At 35.2% G+C, this 25,962-nt stretch overlaps 4 protein-coding genes across 14 annotated transcripts; 3 read left to right on the top strand and 1 right to left on the bottom strand.

The window, feature by feature from the left end:
* Positions 1-1,882: 1,882 nt before the first annotated feature.
* On the top strand, positions 1,883-5,417 carry LOC7489400 (phosphatidylinositol 4-kinase gamma 7). 3 transcript variants are annotated; one of them, XM_024610325.2, is made up of 3 exons: positions 1,883-2,203; positions 2,288-2,374; positions 2,816-5,417. In XM_024610325.2, the coding sequence occupies exon 3, from the start codon at positions 3,115-3,117 to the stop codon at positions 5,035-5,037; it is 1,923 nt and encodes a 640-aa protein (XP_024466093.1). In that variant the 5' UTR covers positions 1,883-2,203; positions 2,288-2,374; positions 2,816-3,114; the 3' UTR covers positions 5,038-5,417. The 3 variants fall into 3 exon arrangements, with proteins under 3 accessions (XP_024466093.1, XP_024466092.1, XP_002316001.1); XM_024610324.2 differs by lacking the exon at positions 2,288-2,374; XM_002315965.4 differs by lacking the exon at positions 2,288-2,374 and having other exon boundaries at positions 1,883-2,287.
* A 4,610-nt stretch (positions 5,418-10,027) lies between these two features.
* Positions 10,028-12,474, bottom strand: LOC7482240 (uncharacterized). The gene is made up of 5 exons (XM_002314877.4): positions 11,773-12,474; positions 11,122-11,179; positions 10,947-11,030; positions 10,644-10,785; positions 10,028-10,545 (listed from the first exon to the last, which is right to left on the bottom strand). Exons 1-5 carry the CDS (start codon positions 12,161-12,163, stop codon positions 10,267-10,269), a joined length of 954 nt encoding a protein of 317 aa, XP_002314913.2. The 5' UTR covers positions 12,164-12,474; the 3' UTR covers positions 10,028-10,266.
* A 3,374-nt stretch (positions 12,475-15,848) lies between these two features.
* LOC7482239 (putative pentatricopeptide repeat-containing protein At1g13630) lies at positions 15,849-20,801 on the top strand. 9 transcript variants are annotated; one of them, XM_024611188.2, is made up of 5 exons: positions 15,849-16,465; positions 16,686-18,830; positions 19,564-19,690; positions 19,809-19,984; positions 20,378-20,801. In XM_024611188.2, exons 1-2 carry the CDS (start codon positions 16,012-16,014, stop codon positions 18,740-18,742), a joined length of 2,511 nt encoding a protein of 836 aa, XP_024466956.1. In that variant the 5' UTR covers positions 15,849-16,011; the 3' UTR covers positions 18,743-18,830; positions 19,564-19,690; positions 19,809-19,984; positions 20,378-20,801. The 9 variants fall into 9 exon arrangements, with proteins under 9 accessions (XP_024466956.1, XP_024466952.1, XP_024466953.1 ...); XM_024611184.2 differs by having other exon boundaries at positions 19,492-19,690; XM_024611185.2 differs by having other exon boundaries at positions 16,686-19,275; positions 19,497-19,690.
* Positions 20,550-25,759, top strand: LOC7489399 (GDSL esterase/lipase At1g71691). Its single transcript, XM_002315963.4, has 6 exons — positions 20,550-20,683; positions 22,628-22,826; positions 23,139-23,269; positions 23,765-23,992; positions 24,855-25,107; positions 25,340-25,759. The coding sequence occupies exons 3-6, from the start codon at positions 23,174-23,176 to the stop codon at positions 25,522-25,524; spliced, it is 762 nt and encodes a 253-aa protein (XP_002315999.2). The 5' UTR covers positions 20,550-20,683; positions 22,628-22,826; positions 23,139-23,173; the 3' UTR covers positions 25,525-25,759.
* Positions 25,760-25,962: the final 203 nt, after the last annotated feature.

Raw genomic sequence — 25,962 nt, 5'->3', positions numbered from 1 at the left:
ACATCCGAAACAGGGTTTGGTTAAATTTTATTTATTTTTTTGTTTAAAATTATTTTTTTATATTCTTGAATCATTTTAATATATTGATAATAAAAATAAATTTTAAAAAATAAAAAAAATATTATTTTAAATAAAAAAATATTTTTAAAAACAATCCCTACAACATATCTCAGAGTTTTTCCTTTCCGATAAAAGCTACATTCTAGTTAATTCTTCATCCCTGGAGATTTGGAATTTCATCATCTCGTTTCTTATACATCTACAAGACGTGGGAAATACGTGTATGCAAGCTCTTCTACGGTCATAACTAAACTAGTTTGTACTGGCAATGTTAGGCCTTGCCAATACGTGGAATCAACAAAAGAGCCGGGCATTCCCATTTTTTTTTAATATAAAAAAATGAATGCGCAGCAGACCAACTACTTAATACCCGGTATAATATCTTTTGTTTTTGAATTTTAAAAAATATATTTTTTATTTTTTATTTGTTTGAAATTAATATTTTTTTTGATATTTTCACATCATTTTAATATATTAATATTAAAAATAATTTTTAAAAAATAAATAATATTATTTTAATGTATTTTAAAACAAAAAACATTTTAAAATATAACCACTATCACATCTACAAACACAAACAGAAAGTGCTGCGTTTTTTTCAATCATCTATACAAATTTACTAGATTGTTGTCATGAGAGTTGAAGAATCTGGCAATATCCATCGACACATTTTAGTCCTTTTTTTCGATGAGGTCATCAAGGGACAGCGAGGAGCGTTTTGAAGACATCCTGCGATCTCCCTTTCTGTTCATCAAAGGAGGCAAACAAGGGAAACTAGTAAGATGACCCCTTGACTATAAAGAGGGCAAGTGTGCTGACGCACCATGAATCCATTGCTTTTTTGGGCAGAGCAGGCTTGAGGACGGTCATGCAGATTTGCCACCACATCACAGATCGAAAATGACACTTTGCATTTGAACCGTCGGATCACCCGATATGATCTTCTAAGTATGGGCAGTAAGATCCCAAGAATGGAACCCTTGGATCCAAAACCATCCCGGGGATTTGACCACCGCGAAAGGACCATTGTACCTTTTCCTTTTAAGGCCCACCCCGTCACTGGTTTGGTTATCTACATTGCACCTCAAATGTGTAGGATACTAATGTAGGGTCCTCGCATTTCATAAAATGTTTTCTTTAAAAAATTATATAGAAATAGTCAATAATATTTTTTTAATTTTTTAAAAATTATTTTTAATATCAACATGTATATAAAAACATAAACAAATTAATTTTAAATATTTTTTTTAATTTACCCAACCCCATTTAGTACAGTAACTAGTAAATTTTATCTCGGAAGAAAAATAGTAAATGGAAAGGGATAAGGTCAACTGGCTTTTGATTTCCATATTTTACACACAGCAATAGAAAAGACGGATCAACTTGCAAACTCTATCCATGAAGCTAAATCAATCAATACTTGCACCATGAGTTGATACACCACAACTTCACCAACCTCAAACCCCAAACACCAATCAAAACTCTTGAATGCAAGGACATTTCCGTCCATTAAAGAAACCACTACCCATTAATCGACAAGTGGCATCAAAATAACTTCCTCCAAAAAAACGTAAATTAAAAAAAACCTGTTAAAACGGTGACCTTATCGACGTCATCATCCCATTCTTTTATCTCCATGTCACACCACCCTCTCTTGTCCTCCATCGCCATCCTAATCCAGCGGCTCAGATCTTCCTTTCTAGACTCTTCCATTTTTAATTTTTTATCCCACAAAGAAACAAAAGAAAGAGCTTCAGAGAGAGGCGGTAAATATTTAACCAGGGTTAGTTCTCAACCCACGTACGTACATAGTTAAAGAACGGTCTTGGAAGCGCACACCACAGGGGGAGAGGGAGAAAGGAAAGGAGAGAGAGATTTCTTCATTTAATAATAAAAAGCAGGGTTTGGGTTTTTTGAGTTGGCCTTTAAAGGAGTACAAGCAGTAGAGAAATTGAAACTGAGTCAACTCTGGCGATTCTTTGTTCTTTGTTAAACCTCTGTAATTCTCTTGACTGACTCGTTTTTTTGTGACCCATCCATCACCCTTGGAAGCTAGCTAGCTATTGGGAATTAAACAACGGTCCTGATTTTGTTTCAAAGATTCTTCTCGCAGGGTGTTGGGTTCTTCAGATCCTGCAATCTGGTTAGTTGTTTAGTGTCAGTTCAGTTCTTGATTGGGATTTAACGTATTGTTTCATCATCGGTTTTTCTTTTCTTTTCTTTCCAGGTTAGTTTTATTTCTTTTGCAATTGTAATGAGAAAATATAAATAGATTCGATTGAGGGAACATTCTTGTATTATCTTTTGTTTTAAGGTACTCTTTTTCCTTATTTTTTTCCGAAAAAAATAGACTATAGAATCTTTTGTTTTCAGTTTTTTTCATGTTTAATGTAGTTGTTTTACTTAGGTAATTAATGTTATATTATCAACTAAACAAATATTTCGTTATGTAGTATTTTCTTGCATTCAGATGAGTTTTTTCTCGATTTATTTCTCTTGAAACCAGTTGTTAATAATGGATTAATTCATAAGAATGTTGATAATGGAAGCTAGGTACATTCAAGATTCTATGCATGTTGAAGAAAATGGATGGAACCCCATTGGTAGGGTGAAATGGGTGTGTATGAATCCACACATAGGAATCAGATCTATTAATTTTAATGAAATTAAGTGACTTTCAGCTATTTAGTCTGCGATCTAATAGTTTTAAAGTGTTTATATTATTGATGCCCTTTTGTTTCTGTTTTTTTTTCAGATTCTTGAGGTTTAATAGGAATGGCTTGCTTAATGTAGCACCGAGGGGGGACGTATTTTTCCTGGTCACTGTCTTTTTCTTTGTGGGTGGTGATTTCAGATTTTTGAGCTGCTGATGGATGGAGTTTTGATTTGCAGTTTATAAATTGATGATTGACTGTGAACTAGATTTTTTTTTCCTACTAAATCTATTGCGATTGGCTTTGGAGTTTGGGGCTTTTTTGGGAGGGAAGAAGCTCTCTTCCTTCATTGCCGCCACTCTCACCTTCCACATAGATAGCAGGGATTTCATTCCATTTCATGTCTCGTAAACTGGACAGCCCAGTTCAAACACAGATGGCAGTGGCAGTCTTTAAGAGCCCACTTGGTGGGGAATACCATGGAAGTAAAAGAATGGAAGGGAAACAACCTGCTGGGAGGAGACGAGTTTTTGTGCAAACCGATACTGGTTGTGTCTTGGGAATGGAGTTGGATCGCAGTGACAATGCTCATACAGTGAAAAGAAGGTTGCAGATTGCCCTTAATGTGTCAACTGAGGAGAGTTCCTTGACTTTTGGGGATATGGTGCTGAATAACGACCTCAGTGCTGTTCGTAATGATTCACCTCTTCTTTTAACACGGAACTATCTTCATAGAAGCTCATCTACTCCCTGTCTTTCACCGACTGGAAGAGACATCCAACAGAGAGACCAGAGTCGTCCTATTGAGATATTGGGACAGTCAAATAGCTTTGCTAAAATGAAACAGGTGGTCAAGGAAAGTATCAAGGCAATTAAAAATGGTGTTGACCCACTTCCTGTTCATAGTGGGCTCGGTGGTGCATACTATTTTAGGAACAGCAGAGGTCAGAGTGTTGCCATTGTGAAGCCAACAGATGAAGAACCTTTTGCACCAAACAATCCAAAAGGTTTTGTTGGCAAAGCTCTTGGGCAACCGGGTTTGAAACGGTCTGTGCGTGTTGGGGAGACAGGGTTCAGGGAAGTGGCAGCATACCTTCTTGACTATGATCACTTTGCTAATGTGCCCCCTACTGCACTTGTGAAGATCACTCACTCAATCTTCAATGTCAATGACGGGGTAAATGGCAATAAGCCACACAAGAAGAAGCAGGTCAGCAAGATTGCGTCTTTCCAGCAGTTCATTCCACATGATTTTGATGCCAGTGATCACGGGACATCAAGCTTCCCAGTATCTTCTGTGCATCGTATTGGGATATTAGACATTAGAATTTTTAACACTGACAGACATGCTGGGAACCTTCTAGTCAGGAAGCTTGATGGTGTCGGGAGATTTGGGCAAGTGGAGCTGATTCCAATTGATCATGGGCTTTGCTTACCAGAAACATTGGAGGATCCATACTTCGAGTGGATTCATTGGCCTCAGGCTTCAATTCCGTTCTCAGATGATGAGCTTGACTATATAAAAAAACTTAACCCTGGCAACGATTGTGATATGCTGCGAATGCAGCTTCCGATGATCAGAGAGGCTTGCCTCCGGGTTCTAGTTCTCTGCACAATTTTTCTCAAGGAGGCTGCCATCCATGGTCTCTGTCTTGCTGAAATTGGTGAGATGATGAGCAGGGAGTTCCGACCTGGTGAGGAGGAACCCAGTGAGCTTGAGCTTGTGTGCATTGAGGCAAGGAGGTTGATAGCCGAGAGGGAGGCTTTCTCTCCCAGGGGTGATTTGGGAGATGATCAGGAATTCCAATTTGATTTAGACTGCGATGAAACACAATATGACTTCACTGCTAAGCTAACAGCAGATGACTACATGATCAGGTCACCATTCCAATTTGGAATTGGATCTGGGAGTGGTCGTTTCCCACTCTCAAAATTGGAGGAAAGCATTGAGGAGGACGAGGAAAGTGAAGGGGAGGAAGAGCAAGAGGGTTTTGCTGCCCTGCGTACTCTTGAAAAACTCCCAACCATTTCAAAGCTTTCCATGTCATTGAAGAGTACCACGTTAGGTGACAAGAACCAGAAGTTATCAGGAACAAAACCAGAAAATGGCTGTCTTAGTAATAGATCATCTGGGCACAGGAGTGCTAACGAGCAGCTTCCTGCAAGTATAAGTTTTGTGGAGCTGGCAGATATGACTGAGGAAGAGTGGACCTTGTTTTTGGAGAAATTTCAGGAACTGCTGTACCCAGCATTTGCCAAACGCAAATCTGTCACCCTAGGTCAGAGGCAGAGACAGAGGCTTGGTACTTCATGCCAGTTTTGAGATATGAGATACCGGTATGAAGATGAATAAGACTTTATAGGTTTGTGGGAGTGAACGGCGGTTTTTAGTGTAGGTTCAGTCAATGGGTTTTCTCCCTGGAAGGTGTTGTAGCTTGGATCTACTGTAGGAGGAACTGCTGTAAATATTCTTGGCATCAGCAAAGTGAGGACTCGCTGAGTAGGAATTTGGTTGTATTTCTTCTACTTTTTTTTTTTTTTTTCCTTTCCATTTTTTTTTTGTTTTACCTCAACTCCATCCATATGAACTTGTTTGATAAATAATTTGTAGAGTGAATATCCTAAAGAAAGAAAGTGTGTAAATAGTGACATCTTGGCTTTCTCGATCTTGCTATCAATCAATTATTTATCCGTTTTCTTTAATCATTCATTTAGCCAGCTTGGATCTTTGTTGCAATGGCATGGTTTTCATAGTCTCGACTTTCAGACTGTCTTCTGATGTTCTTGTAAATCCCTAGTGATAAATGCAAGTTAAAGACTTGCTGCAAACTTTACCCATAATTTAGCCGAGGATTGCAATTTCAATTGTATGCATCTCGCTTCGAGCTCTTTTGTTTCTACAAGGACTAGTTGTCAAACCAGGAGGTTCCCGGTGGCTAATCTGTATGAAGCTCGTGCCGAGGAAGAAATTTTGAATGTGTGCAAACAGATTACAAACTATTCACATGAAGAAGGCACGAGCTTGTGACTTTGAGTTGTCAAGTAAGTATGTAGTCATGTTGTTTCGTATAGGAACACCAAAATTTGTTCCGCCAACTTGTTGAAGATGAAGAGGCGAAAGATGCGTGCGCCCATTTTCCAGCCCATGTTAGTGGCTGAACAAGCGACTTCTTTGGCCTTCTGCCAATACAGCAGGAGTCAGTGCCGGTATTTATATGCTGGAAAATGTTACGAACAGTAGTTGCCCTTTGATTGCGATTGCGATTGAATTTCATTTGTCCATTGTGATAGAGCTAACACGCAATGGCCGGATTGAATTCAATCAGACACGAGTGATCGACTGTCCGAGCTCATCCTATATATTTTTCTATTTTACAACAACACCTGGCGCTATCATTCATAGATTATTATCGCCGTCTGAATTTGTGGGATATTATTATTGCCTTTATTACTTTTAAATTTCATTTAGAAAAAGACACAAGTCCTTGTTATGTGTCATGGTTGTTCGAAATCAACAGTTCAGGAAGAAGAGGAATTGCAAAAGAAATTGTCCATGCTCACAAAGAAAGCAAGCAAATATATTAGCAGCCATTGTAACCTATGGACTGGATCCATCATTTCCATCATTGCTATTATGTTTTCCCCCCTAAGTTTTCTTTTAAAATCAAGGATTTTTAATTATCAGGTCACTAGTTTTAAGATTAACTCTTTACACTTGCACATGACCTTTAGTCTTCACTGAATAATGGCTCCAATGCTTCACTTTTTCCTAGTCTTGAGATGAATTCAACACCTCTAAAGACCTAACTTGAATTTGAACCTACTTTAATGGAATCAGTAAGTATAGCAATCGATATGGTGGGCCTTGCTAGTCATTTTACCAGTCATAGTCATGTGTACCAAATCAAGGTTATCTAGGCATTAAAGTTTGGTGAAGGTCACTGGCTCAAGTTATTTGAAAAATTATAAATGATATTTTTTAAAAAATATTTTTTATGTATATATGATAAGTTGGATTTTGAATAATTTTCTTTTTTTAAAAGTTTTTTTTTGTTCAATATAAACAATCCAAAAATATATTTTATTTATTCTTGAGTGTTTATTAAGTGATGTCTTGTACCATTATCATTATAACCAGACAAGGCTTCCGAACCTTTGTTCTTCTTTTAGTTTGCTTAATTAATTTGACTACAATTAACAGAAGGGGATTAGGAAACTAACAGTACATAATAATGGGTTATATATGGACAGTGACCATCGTGGCAGCCTAATCTCTTTGTTTTGTTTTTAAATCTCCACTTGTTCCTGGAGCAGGGGTCCAGCCTGGTACTGTTTTTATTGATAGATTAAAGTTGAAGCTAAAATGATGAATCAATGTAGAGGATAGCAAAGGCAGATGCTTAAAAGTGGCCCTATATGGACTCGTCTGTCTAGTTGTTCCCTTTGTGACGTTGTGAAGCAAAATCATAGTTATGTTTAACAAATATCTGATTATTTAGGTCATATAAAGACATCTGACCATGTGATCAGAAAAATCTCCAGTTATTTTACTGCTAAGTCTCTGCTTGAAATGAATAGCCTTGCCTATATATGTCCTTGAGCATAATGATAATAAAGTACCCGTGTTTGGTGTAATGTGTTGAGACCTGACCTACCCTCATGTGATGATCAAGTAAATGAGAGGAAAGCTAAAGCACATGCGGATAGATGATGAGGGAAAGAAAAGAAAAACTTGACCTCAAGAAACTTGGCCACATCTTGAACATTAACTTGATTGAGAAAAGGCAGCAAATTCTATTGAAAAAAAGAAGAAGAATAAAGAATCAAAAGCACAATAAATATCGGGAATCCGTGCATGTGAACCTCTCAGCATCAAAATGAGTGTTAAAGAAAGAGTATGGATTCTGAAGATCTATAATGACAATAATAGACATCAAATCATGGTGGTGTGAAGATCATTTCTTTCATTAGTGCAGCCTAGCTCATGATGAGTCGCAGCACCTTTGATTTCTGAGACTGTCTACATATGGTTTTAACTTATTTAAACCTTGTGATCACTTCCTGAGATTTGTTATACAGTTTAGATGCGCAACAAAGCTGACCACACCCCAAATAAATTCTCAGTTTCTGAAGTCAAGAAACGTGATAAACGCATCAGGGTTTTTCATGTTCCTCCCTGTCCAGCAGGTCTTGAATCTTGATGTTAAACGTCGTCCTCCTGTGCAAATCCATGACTGATAACCAGGTGGCTGTATGCATGTAAGAGCATGAAAGAAGACGAGGGCAAATTTTTTGAAAGGAAGTCTATTAATGTATATATCTATGGTAATTAAAGAAGATCATAATGGGAATCTGAGAAAGTTAGATTAAAGAATTCCATTAATCAAGATTAAGGAGAAGAACTCAACGCAGAATGTCAAATGGCTAAAAAAGATAGGCTGAAAGGGCCATATGCACACATATTCTTCCGTGCATGATCTCTCAGGTATATTATTCCAAGAAAAGAGATAAGAATTAAAGAGGATATGGTATTTTAACCCAACGTCTTAATCAACTAGGAATGGAATTTGTGTTAAGAAAGCAAACATGGGGATGATCAGTCCTTTTTATCCTGTGTTTTACTTAGTTACTAGTCTAGAAGTTCTGTAGCAGTGGTGTAATTTCTATCCTATCAAGCTTTATTAGTCCCCACTCTCTTCATGGTTATTAGAAAAACCAATTATCGTGCATATATTTTATAATTGTTTTTTTCTTGTTACAATAGTTTTTAATCGATAAGGCTCTTATTTATTTAAATAAAATTATTTGTCCTCTAGGCTTAATCAATTCTTGAATATTATATATAAAGTTAAAAGAGCTCACAGTAAAAATATTATATCTCTGAACAACATATCTGCTAAGAGGATGGTTTAATAATTTTGTAAGGATTCAAATGTTACTGTCAAACTCCTGAGGATAATTAATATAGCAATCTCAGAAAAAATATGATTTTTTTTTTGTTTGGGAGTAGTTGTGATTATTTTTTAAAATGTTTTTCATTCAGAAATGCATTAAAATATTTTTTTTAAAAAAAATTATTTTTGATATCAGCGCATTAAAATGATCTAAAAACATCAAAAAAATTAATTTAAAGCTAAAAAAAATAAAAAAAATTAATTTGTTTTTAAAATATTTTAAAACAGAAAAACAAATAAGATATCTCAGTTTAGGATTCACAAGGAGACCATATATAGAGGTCTATGTGAATGAATTTTTTTTTTAATGTATGAATGGTCAAAAAAAAAAATAGCTACAATGTGAGAATTCTCGAGGAAAAGGATGTCCACTACGTTTACAGAGCCTTTTTCCAGGACCCCATTAATTAGTGAGGGCATCAAGCTCAAGAAGTCCAATTGCTGCTCGCCTTTGTATCGTTTTGGGCTCCCTAAGAGATCCTTGCTCTGTATAGATTATGGACCCTCCCTAGACTTTTCATTCAAGCCATTCTCCTCTAAATAATGGGCTTTACTGGATCTCAAAGTTATGGGCGGGTGCCGGCCTTTTAAGATTCAAAACTATGGCCTTGCTAAAAAATTTAAGATCCTGTGTTTTCAACTAGGATCCTGTGGGTCGCTAAACGTTCGAGACCATAGAAAGACCAAGCGAACGTTTAGGATAAATCTAGTGTCCGATTACCATATAACTTCGAGGGTTGTACCAAGGATGAAAGAGATTTTATCCCCAGCTTCGCCTGCTTCTAGCTCAAGAAGAAAGAAATGGTCTGTTTAAGTGAAAGAAACTCGATAGATTATGGGAAAAGCCTAAGAATACCTCGATGGCTGGCGTCAATTTTGCTTTCAAATAAATTTTTATATCAATTTATTTTCGTGATAATCTTGATTTGACAGTAGGGGTCTTCCATTATAATTCTTTAACATAAAATGTTAAGTTTCCTAAAAAAATGTATGAAAAGAAGAAGAATCTGGTTGGAAAGACTTGTAAGAGTTTCTGAGATTTGGAGGATAAAATTGATATAAATAACTGATCAGGATAAAACTAAAGCTTCATCTCTACTTGTTTAATGAAGATTCTCACTAACGCAGACTATTATTTGGTTGCTAGATGATTTTTCCATGTTTTAATAATAGAGCTACCTAACCCTCAAACACCAATCAGTGAAGGATCCTTCCACCATTTCCAATCAGTATTGGCCATCGTTGTTGTTTCAATCTGATACGTTTTCGTGCTTGCCCTGGTGGCCTGATCAGTATCTGCCACAAGCTCATGACCACAGCCGTCTCCTTCCAACATAATATGGAACAGTAGAAATACACTAGAAAAAAATCACAAGCATTTAGTCTTATTCATCCATGACAGTCACAGAAATGAAGGCAAATAACAGAGCAAATCACTTGTCAATGTCCAAGGAAAAAAGGGGTGGTGGTGGTGGGGGGCTATGCAATCCTATTTTGTGGCTATAATTTAATTTCATGCATAACTTAGTGTGAAGAGTTATGCTTAATAAAGAAGGGCATTAATCTTCTATTTACACCTTCTGACTCCTGACAATATATTAGATATGCCTCCATGGTCTTTCTGCGAGGCTTACACATTCACTATACCTAAAACAATCGACAAGATGATCGATTGTCAACCCTGCTGCTTGCATGAATGAGTACACAATCACTGGCCCGGCGAATCTAAATCCACGCTTGAGTAGATCCTTGCTAATGGCTTCTGCTTTTGGAGACCTTAAAGGAACATTTCTTGGATATTTGTATCTGTTGATTGTGGGTTTGAAATTCACATTACCCCACATGTAATTACTAAAAGATCCAAATTCCCTTGCAATCTGCGTTTTAAATCAGAAACCAGAATCTTAAGCAAGCAGCTCAATGGGATGCCAGTGAAACCATTAGTATTGGATGGACGTTAATTTTCGAGACTTGCCTTCAGTATGCATTTGGAATTGTCCACTATGCACCTCACTCTGCTCTCAGCCAACATGATTGCCTTGTTTGAGGCTATCTCCATGATTTCTTTCTCTCCCATCTTCGCTACAATATTCGGATCGAATCCCTCGAAAGCTTCTCTATATTTTAACAAAACAATAAGCTCTTAGGTACATTATCAAAACAAATGAAATCAGAGAAGATGTGTAAGAAACCAAATAACAAACAATAGTTAATTAGAGTGGTTCATAGAAATTCTTGTTTTTTGACAAATTGATGAGGAGTGGTCCAAAGACCCTACCTGAATAGTTCCTTTCTTTTCAAAATCTCTGTCCAATTATAGTCCATCAGCATACCAGACAACGCAAGCAGCTCGAACAATTGACTGTCCATTAAGTTAATCACAACTTGAACTAATTAAATTGGCATAATACTCAATGATTATGCAGGTATAGTACTAGATTAAACTCACTTACTTATCGTCGTATACTGGAACTCCCCAGCATTCATCATGAAATGCCACATAAACTTTATCTGTACCAAACCTTAGAATCAAATGTCTAAATATATAGCATCAGCAAAACTTGTTCTCTCTTATCTATTTTTAGTACTATACACCCAAAAGTTGATATAAGAATATATAGTGGGTACACATTTTGGAACCCTTTGTGGATAGCAATCATTGAAATACATTAAATATTATGGATACATGCATATATACAATCTAAGATGCTGGACAGTTTGGTAGAGAAATGTTTTGAATTGTACATGAGGATAAAAACAGCAAAATGTTTTAGAACCTTATGATTCTTATTAACTCATGTTGTTACTTTCTACTGCCACAGTGATAGAAGCTTCATGAGCTTCTTTATTAAGTTTGACCTTATTTTATTTAATTATTTCACATCCTAACCACTACTGCAGCAATGTCAGTTTTTATTTTTTTTTATCAATGAAGCATCATGTGATGAACTAGAAACAATTGCAGAATACACACACATATTTTTTATTATTAATCTTGGGAAAAAGAATAGTTCTGTATCACAGTGAAATTAGCCTATCCTTAGATGCTGTATACATGTATGAGAAAATAAGATGGTAATTTCATGAACTTTAATAAATTATACCACTGTTCTTTGTAATCCAGTTGCACCTCTTCACCTCCCCATCGTTAGAATCCTGATTCTGCTGCTGCTGCTGCTGCTGTGGCTGGAAGTTTCTAGCCACCGGGACTTCTCTTCTTTCCAGTGGAGAAATTAGACGAAGTGCCAAGGATATCTTCTGTTCCAATGGAACAGCTGAAGAATCTGTGAGAGAAGAATCATTTGAGTTCTGTGACAAAGATAATGACACTGATGATAAGGATAGGGAGGAAGTGCTTCGATGTAGCCCAATTGGATAAACTCTCTTGAGGTGTTTAGAGAAGAGCCCTTGAGTATTACTTATTGGCTTCTCTTTTTCTTTGATTAAAATGTTGTTCTTCTCCAGAATTTGTTTTCTTACATTTGCCTTATACATGCCTGGAGTCTGGAGAAGATGAGACAGTTGCTGTCTTAAATTGGGGTAGATAGAAAAAGTTGGATCGAGGTATCTATAAAAGGTTCGGAGTTATAAAAAGTGGGGGGAGGGGAGCTTTATAGGTGAGGCACACAAGTAGGTGAAATGTGAATTTCATTGTGGATTGATCACTCTATGCTTCTTGGATTTTAAGTAAAATCAATATGGCTATGGGATGATATTATTTTATTTATCTCTGAAGAAATTACTTATGAATTTCTAGATGTGATTAAAGAAATAGAGAATAAGAATTGGCATGCATCAGAGTCTTGGATCAACACTCAAGGCATAGTTTAGCAAGAAGGATAGACTGTTTCTTTATAGTTTCTGGTGGTTTAGCTAGCCAATCAATCCATGTTTGTGTTCGGTATATTTTGTTCAGCAAAGAAATTCAATTTTTTTCTACTAATTAAAATAATCTCATCACTATTTAGATTCCGACTCTCACAGGCAATACCAAACTCCATATTAAGCCATTTTTTTTATATTATTTTTCAAGAATGCTTACATCAATCTTTAAACAAATCCGTGTGCGCACTTGCAAACCCCAGATATCGTTCATGTTTCCTTCCAGTATCATTCTTTTGTCGTGCTATTGCTAGACTAGATGGTGTGAAATTAGAAGAAAAGCACTTTCATTTACTGGGTTAATGTTAGAAGTTCAACATGTTTAACATTGGGATTTGCTTTTAGTTGCGGTGTTGGTCTCAATGGAAGTGTAATGGGTCCAGAAATTATTCTTAACTTGTACTCTTGTGCCTTGAAAGTCCGAGGCATACCTGTTGCCTACATAGACAGAGAAATCCCATCGCATGCCATCAATACAATTGCGAGCGGGTGTTGTTTACTACCATGAGGTATGGGAAAGGACACATGAACAGATTGCTAAGTGATTGTTGCTTCTCTCCTTGTATCCAAATCTGTGCAGACAGCAAGTCATTTCGTAGATTGCTGTTGCAGAGCAGCTCCATTTGGAAGAGTTTTTCTGTTTCAGTTCTCACACAGCTCATTACCTCACTGGTGTTTTGCTGACGAACTTATAACATCAGACAAAACAAACTGCGTTGCTTGCCTTCCTCCTGAACTGCAAAACAGAAACATGTTTGGGCTCTGTGCTTAGGTTTGAATTCTAGAACACAAGTGTTTATCGTGGACACAAGATAACAAGAAATAAGTTTTAAGAACTTATTATGAGCCATTGGTTATATATGATTTTATTTAGGGTTTTAGGATCTGAGGATGATCTCATCAGCGTAACGATCCATGTGCGTTCTTTCTTCTTCCGTCTTTTTTCTCTCTTGATTTTTAGCATTACTTAAGATGGAATAAAGCACATTAACGGTAATTTATGATTATCTTTCTTTAATATACAGGGTTTGGCGGAATTAATACGGGATCCATATCCACTAATCAAACGATTATATATATATATTTATTTATTTTTATCAAATTCCACAGTACCATTTTATTTAAAAAGACCCCACCCCACCTATACAAGGAATTAAGTTTTCTCCCTTTTCGGCATTCTATGGCTGGATGGTAGTATTTTCTAATAATATTTTGTTGCATAAACTTAATTCATGAATATTTTATGTCAAAAATAGACTTTTCATGACATAGATAAAACAAATCATGAAAATTTTATTTATTATAATATGGAACAAGTTAACTAATTAAATGATATAATTTTTTATATATAATTAATGCATCAAATTGAATGTTGATGTGCGACTACTCGTACATGTGTTTATGAACTTAGATACTAGATTGATGGCATGTCCTTGGCTTCACTAAATATTTTTTAATAGATAAAAAAATATTTATATAATATCAATATTTTAAAAATATAAAAAAATCTAAGCTTCCACTCATGCAATTAATTTGATTTAATTACAAAATAAAACTTCTTTTAAAATAGCTAAATTCAATAAAGATTAAAAAAAATCTAAGTAAACTAAAAAAAAAAATGTAAAACAAGCATTTAATGCTTGCATTCATGCAATTAATTTGATTTAATTACAAAATAAAACTCTTTTTCAAAAAGTTAGATTCAATAACGGATAAAAACAAATCTAAGTAAACTTTCATTACTTTCAAAGTGATAAAAAAATCTTATAAAAATGGAATAAAAAGAATAACAAAATAATGGTGGATGAAAAAAATTCTTAAAAAAAAAAAAGCAAACTCGAGTGAGTCTTGTATACCCGGGTTAGTTTCTCAATACCTGACCAATTAAATATAAAAAGATAAAATTAATAAATTTAATTTAATTAAAAAATATATATATTTTAAATAAACTAAACTTAACAAAGGCCAGAAAAAAAAACTGGAAGAAAGCTAAATTAAATATATATATTTTAAAAGTTTATGTAAATAAACAGTGTTATTTTCAAAATAATAAATAAATTTTATAAATAAAAAAATAAAAAATACTAGAGAATAAAATTTTAAAAAACTTTTTTAAAAAAGCAAGCTTAAAATATTGCGTCCATGTTACGCCAAGACCCCGCCCCACCTTAACAATGAATTAAGTTTTCTCCCATTTTAGCATTTTGTGGTTATATTTTTTAACATTATTTTTTTTTTACATAAACTTAATTCATGAATATTTTATATTTCAAAAAACAGAATATTCATGACATAAATAAATAAAAAGTCATGAGAATCTTATTTTATTATAATTTGGAACAAGTTAACCAATTAAATGAAATCATTTTGATAGGGATTTTTTTTCTTCTAATTAATGCATCAAATTGAATGTTAATGTGAAACCACTAGTGCTCGTGTTTATGAAATAGTTAGACATTGACAAAGTTCAATAATTATAATTATTGATAAAAGAAAAAATCATAATAATAATAATAATTTTATATTTAATCATTTGATTAATATAAAATACAAGAATAAGATTTTACATATCATATTTTTATGAGATCAACTTACTAGAATCATACGAGGTTAAGAAAGTTCTTAATTTTGTTTTTTTAGTTTTTACTCGGGTATCCTCACATCCTTTTAAAGAGTGAGATTAGTCCTGTTTAAAGTTCGTGGATGTCCCTCTTAACAAGTACGCTTCCTGAAAATCAAACCTATATTCTCATCCTTACAGGAATATAATAGTATTTTAACCGTTAGATCAACACTTCGTTAGTAAAGAAAGTCATAAAATTAAAATTAAAAAATATTTTATTTATTTATTTATTTCTGGACTTTAACTATTTTCCCTTGTTTTCAGAAAATTTCAATGAATCATTGACTTTTAATATAATAATTTTTTTATATATAATTAAAAATTATAATTCTAAATCTCGAGAATTTTTTAACAAAGCTTGAAAAACCCTAATTAGCTACATATCAAGTCAAGATGTTCACTTGAGGGATATCTGAAAACACCATAATGTTCGCGTATATATATAATTCAAATTTTCGTTGAGAATTATGGGTATATATGTTCTTGAGTCTCGAAATGTTTATTTTGGTCGATAAATAGAGGAGAAGTAATTACTCTCGCTACCCAAAAATTAATGCCTTAATGTTAAAAATAAAAATAAACATAAAAAAGCCGCACATCTTGCAACTGTGCAGGCAATCTCAAACTCAATCCTAAACCCTTTTTTTTTTTGTATTTAATCTCCCTCCTCTTTCTTAAAACCCGTGTCTCCCTCTCTCTCTCAAAAGTCAAAACCTCAAAACTGCCAGGAAGCTAACGGTTTTCTCCTCTCTAAAACCCTAAAAATTATCTATTAAAATTTCCCAAGAACCAAACAAAACGGCATCTCCTCAAAAATCTAAAACCACTTTTCTTTTCCATGCTCAACAAATGGACCAGGTCACTCTATTTTCCCGTTAAATCCCCAATTCTTACCTCTCTCTCCTCCCTCATCTTCTCTAAACTCTCTATCTCCTCCGCTGCCAATCTCGATACCACCACCATCAACACCACCACCCCTCTTGTTCAAATCTCAACGGACCCAGTTCACGCCATTCTCTCTGGCTTTAGGGACCTGGGTTTTAGACAATTTGTCAGTGGTCATTACTTCAAAGACTTGGTTTTAATGTTAAATCAGGCTCAAATGGATGATGTGATTGAGAATTTGAGCGTCCAGAATGCGGATTTTGTGGCGGATTTCTATCATTTGTCAAGGAATGAGTTTGGATTCCAACATTCGAGAGTTTCTAGGTTTTTGGTTTCTCATGTTTTGGCGCGAAAGAGAAGGTTTAAGGACTTGCGTTTGGTTTTGGATCAAATGCTTCAAGAGGAAGGTGACTTTCTTACTTATCGAAATTAATGTCAGAAAACAATCTTTCTGGCTTCTATGATTTGAAAAGTTTCTTTTTTAATGAGACTAATGAGTTTGTTTAGGACAATTGATGTCTATTTGGCAATTTCTAGATTTTAACAATTCGGGTTTAGTTTCTTGTTTGTTGAAGTTTTGAAAAATGCTAATTTTGTTGTTTATAGATTTCGTGTGATTTCTGATAGGCACTGGGTCAGCTCCTTTGCTTTGTAAGCTGCTTTTCAGTAGCTTCAAGGGTTGGGATTCGAGCAATGTGGTATGGGATATGTTGGCTTTTATTTATTCGAGATTTGAGATGGTTCATGATGCTCTTTTTGTTCTCGTGAAGATGAAAGAACAGAATTTGCGACCATCGATACAGACGTACAACAGTTTGTTGTACAACTTGAGGCACACTGATATTATGTGGGATGTCTACAATGATATCAAAGACAGTGGCACTCCACAGAGTGCTCGCACTAGTTCCATAATTGTAGATGGGCTATGCGGACAGTCTAGATTTCGAGATGCAGTTTTGTTCCTGCGGCAGAATGATGGGAAGGAGTTTGCACCTTCTGTTGTTTCTTTTAATACCATCATGTCAAGGTACTGTAAGTTAGGTTTAGCTGATGTTGCAAAATCTTTTTTCTGTATGATGCTCAAATATGGAATACTTCCCGACACATACAGTTACAATATACTTATTCATGGGTTGATTGTAGCTGGTTCCATGGAAGAAGCTTTGGAGCTCACAAATGACATGGAGAAGCAGGGTTTACAGCCTGATATGGTAACTTACAAAATTGTTGCCAAAGGTTTCCATCTACTTGGTTTGATGAGTGGGGCCCGGGAGATCATTCAGAAGATGTTAACTGATGAAGGGCTAAAGCCAGATCTTGTTACCTATACAGTTCTAATATGCGGGCATTGCCAAATGGGAAATATTGAGGAAGCATTAAGGTTGAGAAGGGATCTGCTTTCAAGCGGTTTTCAGTTGAATGTCATTTTATACAGTGTGTTGCTCAGCAGCTTGTGTAAACGTGGACAAGTTGATGAAGCATTGCAATTGCTTTATGAAATGGAAGCCAACAACTTGCAACCAGATCTTGTTACATATTCTATCCTTATTCATGGCCTCTGCAAGCAAGGAAAAGTCCAACAGGCCATACAACTATATAAAGAAATGTGCTTCAACAGAATCTTTCCAAATTCTTTTGCCCACAGCGGTATTCTAAAGGGTCTTTGTGAGAAAGGGATGTTATCAGACGCCAGGATGTATTTTGACTCTCTGATAATGAGTAACTTGAGGCCTGATGTCACTCTGTATAATATCATGATCGATGGGTATGTAAAACTTGGTGATGTTGAAGAGGCTGTCCGATTATACAAGAGGTTGAGAGACAAAGCAATAACTCCTAGTATAGTAACTTTTAATTCTCTTATTTATGGATTCTGCAAAAACAGAAAGGTTGTTGAGGCTAGAAGGTTGTTGGAATCAATCAAGCTGCATGGATTGGAACCAAGTGCAGTAACTTATACCACTCTCATGAATGCATACTGTGAAGAGGGTAATATAAACAAGTTGCATGAATTGCTGCTTGAGATGAATTTAAAAGACATAGAACCTACTGTTGTCACTTACACTGTAGTAATCAAAGGACTGTGCAAACAACGGAAATTAGAAGAATCTGTCCAATTACTAGAGGATATGCGTGCTAAAGGCCTAGCTCCAGATCAAATTACATACAATACAATCATTCAGTGTTTCTGCAAGGCTAAAGACATGAGAAAAGCATTTGAATTACTTGATGACATGTTGATTCATAACCTAGAGCCTACTCCTGCTACATATAATGTTCTCATTGATGGCCTTTGTCGATATGGTGATGTAGAGGATGCTGACCGTGTACTGGTTTCTCTTCAGGACCGAAATATCAACTTGACAAAAGTTGCTTACACCACAATGATCAAAGCACATTGCGTCAAGGGTGATGCACAACGAGCAGTGAAGGTGTTCCATCAAATGGTGGAGAAGGGGTTTGAAGTATCGATCAAAGATTATAGTGCCGTGATTAATAGATTATGCAAGAGATGTCTAATAAATGAAGCCAAGTACTATTTCTGTATTATGTTATCTGATGGTGTTTCCCCTGATCAAGAAATATTTGAAATGATGCTTAATGCCTTTCACAGAGCTGGCCATGTCCACTCGGTGTTTGAACTACTAGCTGTGATGATCAAATTCGGGTTACTGCATGATTAATCCATGAAATAGTGCTGCCAATCTGGTTCGCTGCATCCATGCAAGAGCTGTCGGGTTTTTTAGAAGTTTGAGCACATTTGTATAAAAGGTATGGAGTAACCAGATACCTGCATATCCATTATGGTCACTTTCAACCATGGAATTAACTTAAAAGGTGTGATCATGAAATTCATTGTCATGAATGATTGACAACCAATAATGTTAAGAGTATCTTGCAGATGCTTTAAGATAGGAAATGCACCATTTTAGATTTTAAATGAGGTTTCTTGGGCTGTGCCAAATTTTAGCTTATATAGGCTATTATCTGTCGTTTTATGTTTTAATCATGCAAGTAAATTCCAGAATAGCTGGGGTCACAAACATTATCAAGAAAGATACTTGCTGTGGAATGGTAAATTCACAGGATAACATTGACAGCATCCCTAAGTCCACCTTCTAGGTTAATTGTATCCAGCAGATCATTACAGTGCCAGTGCCAATTTTAAGTGACTATTTTGTGGAGAACTCATAAAGAAACTTGAAGGTGCATGAAGGTATTAGAACAATCAAGTTTTCTCAGTAATCGCTTTAGTCAGAATAGAATGAAGCCGTAACTGGCAATCACAAAAATGCTGACATATTTCTTTCTAGTTTTGATATATTTTCAGCTTTTTCTTTCTTTTTTGAGTATGTTTTTATGCAATGAAGTGTAAGAATCGGCATTTTCATGTATCTATGCACGTTTGATTGATTTCTGTCTTCCTGTTCAGAGCAGCTGGAAGAAGGCTGTCTTTGACATTCATCAATTTTGTTTGTTTGTGAACCATGGATAATTACAAAAGCTGAGGACAATATGCACATTGAAAATAAACAAGTTGGTTAACATTTCTCGGTGATGATCTTTCTGGGTTTTACTGAACTTACAAGTTGGTTCTGAAATCTGTGACCTTTCCATCTGAAACATCTGTGGTAAGAAAATATTCGACTTTATGTTTCTGAATTCTCTTTTCCTGATGTATTTCTATATTTATCCTGCAAGTGAATATACAACAAATTCTTTTCTTTTAACACCCACCTCCAATCCTAGGTTTGAATGACACAAAATTTTGTTGCATGCTTGCAAGCATTGGAGTTAATCAGTGAATCATGAAAGGATACTTGTAAGTTGTAGCTCATAAGTTGTAGCTCATCTGAGATACCGCTTGGCATTGAGAAGCAGCTCCTGAAAATATATCAGGCACTTGATGGCAAAGATTCAACCTTGTGCGTATCATTTAATTTTTTGAAGCTTCTAATTCTAAGCTTTCGACAGTGGTGTGTGAAATTTTAGATTTGTCTGTTTGTTGTCATCTTCACATGAAATGAGTTTGCCTGAAATGCATGGTGTTTAGAAATCACTCTTTAAGTTTTGAGCAAGAATGAAACTATGCAAGGATTAGAAAGATATAGGAAAAGAAATGAGAATATATTGCCGAAGTCAGGGGGGAAGAACGAATAAAAGCACTTGCATATGAAATATGCATGGCAAAATAGGGAAGCGATTTATTGATATATTGATGTCTCGACTGCTTCAATATTTTATTTTATTTTGTCTACAAACGCTTTTTAATCTCTATGCCAACAATTCTCAGATTTAAAACTGTGTTCTCTCCTCAGGTTCCCTAGCCTCCTCATCTTCAAGAACTCAACAGAGCTCACTGCTAGCGATGTCTTGCAATGAGATAGTGGAAAAAGTCACTGCATCATCTAGATTCGTAACGGGGTACAAGTCGCAAAAAGATAATGCGTGCTTGTTTGTGTCAAAGCTTACCCCATCAATTCTGTGAGCCAGTTTAGGCCTTAAACTCGGTGATATCAAGAAAGCTTCCTGGAGATCTCAGGTTTTCGAGTAGTGATGCCAACAAGATCGTAAAGGATGGGAGAAATGCTGTTAGCTGGACATGGTTCATCTAGTTGAAGGAAGTATGTATCTCCCACCCACTTTTTAATGCAATTCAGAGCTCCCACGATTGTTTTGAACCTTATAAATGCATGTCTCGGCCTAAGCATTTCATGGCTGACGGCTTCTATACGTGATAAATACCATGCTTTTAAAATTTAAATAGCTTTGCCGCAGTACGTGAGCTAGACCAACGTTCAGGTTGCAACAAAACTCAAGGGATCAATTTCAAGTAAAATACAAAGGAGAATAAGACTAGATTTTCCATTCTTTATAAGCTACCCAACTTGTAAGACTTGTCCACCTCAAGAAGCCCGTTGTCCTTGTTGCAGCTTATGGCGAACTCAAATTGTTCTTTGTTTTGGTATAAAAAATTGCTCGTATATTTCCGGTAAAAGTATCAAGACAAATCATTTTTTTCAATCTTACATTTGAATGGATTCATAATTAAATTAAATTAAAAAAAAAAACTAGAAGAAGGGAGTCTGTTCACGTGTAATAATATCACAAAAACCCCTTCTTGAGGTGCAGCATGAGTCAATCATCTTCTTCTAATGCCATCAATAACTGGCAGTGTTGTGTTTGTTTGACCAGTTTACACCCACAGTACTGTATAGGTTCCATCTCTACAGTGACAAAAATAGAAATCAGAAAATCTCTTTCGAAAGCGAGACAAAAAAAAAAAAAAGAAGCTTGTAATCACCTGTTTGTTTTATTTTTTTGTGTTTTAAATGTTTTTTTTGAATGTTTTTAATTCATTTTGATGGGTTAATATTAAAAATAAAATTAAAAAAAATTAAAAAAATTATTTTAATATATCTTTAATTAAAAATATTTTAAAAAATAATTAATAATCTCTTTCCAAAGCAAGATAAGTGATATATTGATATTAAAAATAAATTTAAAAAAAAATTATTTTAATATATTTTAAAATAAAAAATATTTAAAAAAGAATTATTATCACAATTCTATTATGGCTAATTAATAATAATAAAAAGAAAAAACAACACGATGACAGAGAAATGAAATTTACGGAAACAAGCAGAGAGGGGAAAAAAGTTTTGAGATCAAAGGTGAATTAAACATAAAGGTGCACATTATTAACTTAAATTGGACCTTTCCCGAGGAAAATGTTAAGATTTATGAGATAATATATACGTGATTGATGAACAACACTTACCCTATTCTCTACAATCACGAAGATGAAAGCTAGAATGATGAGAAAAGTAAAAAGATGATCGAATACAGACCCCATGGTTTGTACCAATTCACTGAACAAATTTAGGAATATATTCATTTTGATAATTTTAAACAAAGTTATGGTTCTTCGAGTCTGAGGTATATTACTGTTGGATATGAAAACCACATTAATTGTAGTGGAGAATTTGGTGCTTTGAGAGGTAGAGTTACTGCTCCATTTTGTAACTCTCAAATTAAAATCAATATTAAGTTAACATTCTCTGTATTTATTCATGCATAATATTATTTATAACTGTTAAATACAGTTTACCTATTATAATGATAATAAAAGACAGTTAAATTACGGGAATGAGAGTTGTGTGGGAGAATAACGATATTATTAACATTAACGCATAGAATTAAAAGTGCACTTGGAGCTGTGATAATTTAAGGCACAAGTTTTTTATTTTTTCTTTCAAAAACTGAATTCAAGGCATAACTTAACAATTACAATATGACAAATTTTGTTTTTGGTTGCTTGCAAAGAGAATCATGAAGGGGGTTCATCTTGCAATCTTCGTGGTTCTTATTTTGGCTCTTTTTGCAGCCCTTGGTGCCATTATTTTTGTGTTGCTGCAAAGGTGTTTGGTAATATATTTCATTCTAAACTAAAATATATATATATATATATATATATATATATATATATATATATAATGCGGGTGAGGTCCATGGTAAAAGCTCTGATATTGTGCTCTGTTTCTCTATCTCTTCTCCTTCTCTTTCAGCTTTTCTCTATCTGTGGCAATGCTAAGAACACAAAGCTTGTTCCAGCCTTGTATATCTTCGGTGATTCCACCGTAGATGCAGGAAACAATAATAATCTTTCAACAACAGCCAGAGCAATTTCTCTTCCTTATGGCATTGACTTCAATCATACTGCAACCGGACGTTTCACTAATGGCTTGACTGTGCCTGACTATTTTGGTAAAGACTAATTTCTTGTTTTCTTCTTTTTGACGAAGAACCTGAGCCCATGCTTCTTGGACGTAGGGTAGATAAAGCTCAGTCAAACTCGTAGACAGCTCAGGATGATTGCTAGTTGAAACAGGATTTTATTGACCCAGTTGGTAGCTTATAAGAATTGGGGAGAGGCATTCTTGCATATCTGCGAGAATTAAATTTCGATTTTACAAATCCTCATCTCAGCTCCCAACCAATGAGCTGCAACGAAACACCCTTATGGATTTATCATTTTCTATTCCTTCTGGTATATGAGCAATTCTTTTTTCTTTGCAGCGAGATTTCTTGGTTTACCCTTTGCACCTCCTTATATGAATCTTTCTGAACTCGAGAGACGTACGACAACTACCGGATTGAATTTTGCATCTGCCTCGTCTGGTATCCTGCCGGAAACTGGATCTTTTACGGTAAGAATTACCACATCATTCGCATCATGATTATAAGTTGCTAAACCCTGGGCTACACTGTGCACGCATGAACTGAGGTTCCTCTCATCTGTTGTTTAGATTAGCGTTCATTCTATCATTTATTCACGATCAAAACTCCACCTATCTAACCACTAAATCACTCTAAAAGACCACTGAATAATATTCAACATTTCAACATAACACTTTTTTTTTAGTAGAATTTTTCAACCTTAAAATACTCAAATCTGATGATTCTTAGATTTAATACTGATATGAATGAACTTATATCAGTCCAACCTTTCATCTGGTGGTAGTTCGTCATTGATAGTAGATAAAACCTGATAAAGATGGTCCTAATTCAAACACTTCATAGTTATTAAAATCAAAAGAAGAATATAAGAGATGCCAATGAAAACTATCTGGATTGTAGCCCTGTAAATTGGATGGTCCGAACAATTTATTTCGACATAACTGTTTCTTTTGGTTTTTGTGTAGGGATCCCCCTTGACCTTGGACAACCAGACAGATTTATTCAAAATTACTGCAAAGACGTTGGATGTGCAGAACATTAAAGTGCATTTGGCCAAATCCATCTTCTTTATCTCCATCGGTTCCAATGACTACATCATGAATTATCGTAACATCGCATCTAAAATGAACAAGCTTTTCTCACCAGATTATTTTGCCAAATTCCTAACAGAGGAACTTGTCAAACGCTTGAAGGTTTTCTTTGTTTCTCTTCAACTCATTTCTTTCAATGCATTGTCTTCAATTAGTAAATTTTAACACCAACGACTCTTACAAGGTTTGGTTTCCTCACCTCTATCTTGTATAACTTGGGAAATCTTTTTGTGGGTTTTTTTTTTTACAAAAAAGAAGTTTAATTTTAAGATATCTTAGGATGGGAGGACATATAGCTCGTTGAATTAAAGGCTCATCGGCTTCTTTTATTTCCATGTTATTTCAGATTTTTCACAACATAGTGGTAATCCTTAAGAAAAAGCTACCGTTCTTGATAACAATTTAGTAACAGTTTAGCTACAGTAATTAGCATAGCTGTTAGGGTATTTTATCTTTGTACGGCTCAGCCTAGATGGGACAAGGTTGATAGGTTTGCGAGGAAGCCTGTGGTCCATGAACGTGTGACCATGTCTAGGCTGGCTTGAGTTTCAGCAAAAATGAGAATTAATATGGTGTAATACGGATAAAAATCTAATTTCATCCACCGTCAATCCAAGAAAAACTTGGACAAAACTCCTTGATTTTTTTTTAAAAAATAATGTTATTTTTATTTTTTTTGAATTAACCCATGATCCCAACTCAACCTCCAAGTTAGATTTAAAATTATGTTTTGAGTGAGGCTTAGCTCGAGTTAATCAATTGAAGCGTGATCTCGTTGAGACTAAAAAAGTTGCAATCTTTGCATTTGTCAAGGAATCTAGCTTTCTATTGCTTAATTTTCATTTACATTTAAAATCTGGATGGATGTAGTAATTTAATTTGCAAATCAAAATGGAAAGAAATCAAATTCCCCTCTAATGTTTGATCATGTCATTTACCAACATGCCATATTCCATCCTGGCAGAAACTTTATTTGATAGGTGCTAGGAAGTTTGTGGTGACCGGCCTTGGACCGGTAGGATGCATCCCGGCAATTGCCAAGTCAACTCCACATGAAGGCGACTGTGCTGAATCATTCAACCAAGCCCTGCTATCCTACAACAAGGAGCTCTTCATGAAGCTATCAAAGTTGCAATCTCAACTCTATGGCTCTTTCTTCGTACACACGGACACTTTCAAGTTCTTACACGAACTGAAGGAAAATAAGGAAAAATATGGTAATTGTTAATTTTCTTGCATTTTCTTTTCAGATTAACGAGGTATCTGTTGGTCTATTTAGACCTCTACAACTGGTTTTTCAAGGTCTAATTAAAACCGATTAAATCATATCATACCGGTTATTGGATAGACGGCGACCCATTTTATTTTGCTTGGGAGAAGCCCGTCTTGCATCTTCATCTGTGATTATCATTCCTGTCCCTCAAACGCATTTTTGCTCTTCAATCACAGGAATAACAGATACCCAGAATGCTTGCTGGGATGGAAAACACGATCCATGCGCGGTGCGGGACAGATACATCTATTTTGATTCAGCTCACCCATCTCAGATTACTAATTCAATCTTTGCAGGTCGTTGTTTTAACGAGTCATCAATATGCACTCCCATGAATGTTATGCAACTTGTATCAGCTTGAGTTGAGTAGCGTCTAAGATTGCTAATGACTCCCGGCGTGATTTATTTGGAGTCTAGGGCGTCTTATTTTAGGCCTTTCTAGCATTTTATAACATGATTTGTGCAGCATTTATTTGTCATTTTGTCTTTCTTTGTATGGTAAATGGAGGCTGTGTGCATCTGGTAGCCAAGCAACTTTGGGGATCTCCTTCTCATGTCTGAATAAATCAAAGTGAAAAGTTATTGCTTATGAGTAAGTATAGAGTGTTTGAATGTTTCCAGTCAATAGTCAGTGACCTAATTATGGGTGACTGCTCAAAGTCATTGCTCCGTTGCCTAATTGAAATTTGATTTGTTCTGAGAATGCCATGAAAACACACTCGGAGCCACATGCCCTATATATGATTGCGACAGTGACTTCAGGTCATTGGTTATATCACTTCTTCGTTTTTTGTTACAA

The sequence above is a fragment of the Populus trichocarpa genome, chromosome 10, assembly GCF_000002775.5.
Source record: "Populus trichocarpa isolate Nisqually-1 chromosome 10, P.trichocarpa_v4.1, whole genome shotgun sequence".
Taxonomy (NCBI): Eukaryota; Viridiplantae; Streptophyta; class Magnoliopsida; order Malpighiales; family Salicaceae; genus Populus; species Populus trichocarpa.
Note: the sequence above shows the minus strand (reverse complement) of the source record. Positions and strands in the feature narration are given on the sequence as shown.

What these genes read in the sequence shown, in the direction of transcription:
- LOC7482239 (XM_024611189.2), top strand. Translation starts at nt 16,012, where the DNA reads ATGCTCAACAAATGGACCAGGTCACTCTATTTTCCCGTTAAATCCCCA. An exon ending in TCAAATGCTTCAAGAGGAAG is followed by an intron (nt 16,466 to 16,685) that starts GTGACTTTCTTA and finishes GATTTCTGATAG; the next exon opens with GCACTGGGTCAGCTCCTTTG.
- LOC7489399 (XM_002315963.4), top strand. Translation starts at nt 23,174, where the DNA reads ATGAATCTTTCTGAACTCGAGAGACGTACGACAACTACCGGATTGAAT. An exon ending in CGGAAACTGGATCTTTTACG is followed by an intron (nt 23,270 to 23,764) that starts GTAAGAATTACC and finishes GTTTTTGTGTAG; the next exon opens with GGATCCCCCTTGACCTTGGA. An exon ending in AACTTGTCAAACGCTTGAAG is followed by an intron (nt 23,993 to 24,854) that starts GTTTTCTTTGTT and finishes CCATCCTGGCAG; the next exon opens with AAACTTTATTTGATAGGTGC.
- LOC7489400 (XM_024610324.2), top strand. Translation starts at nt 3,115, where the DNA reads ATGTCTCGTAAACTGGACAGCCCAGTTCAAACACAGATGGCAGTGGCA.
- LOC7482240 (XM_002314877.4), bottom strand. Translation starts at nt 12,163, where the DNA reads ATGTATAAGGCAAATGTAAGAAAACAAATTCTGGAGAAGAACAACATT. An exon ending in CTGGATTACAAAGAACAGTG is followed by an intron (nt 11,180 to 11,772) that starts GTATAATTTATT and finishes GGTTTGGTACAG; the next exon opens with ATAAAGTTTATGTGGCATTT. An exon ending in AAAAGAAAGGAACTATTCAG is followed by an intron (nt 10,786 to 10,946) that starts GTAGGGTCTTTG and finishes GTTAAAATATAG; the next exon opens with AGAAGCTTTCGAGGGATTCG.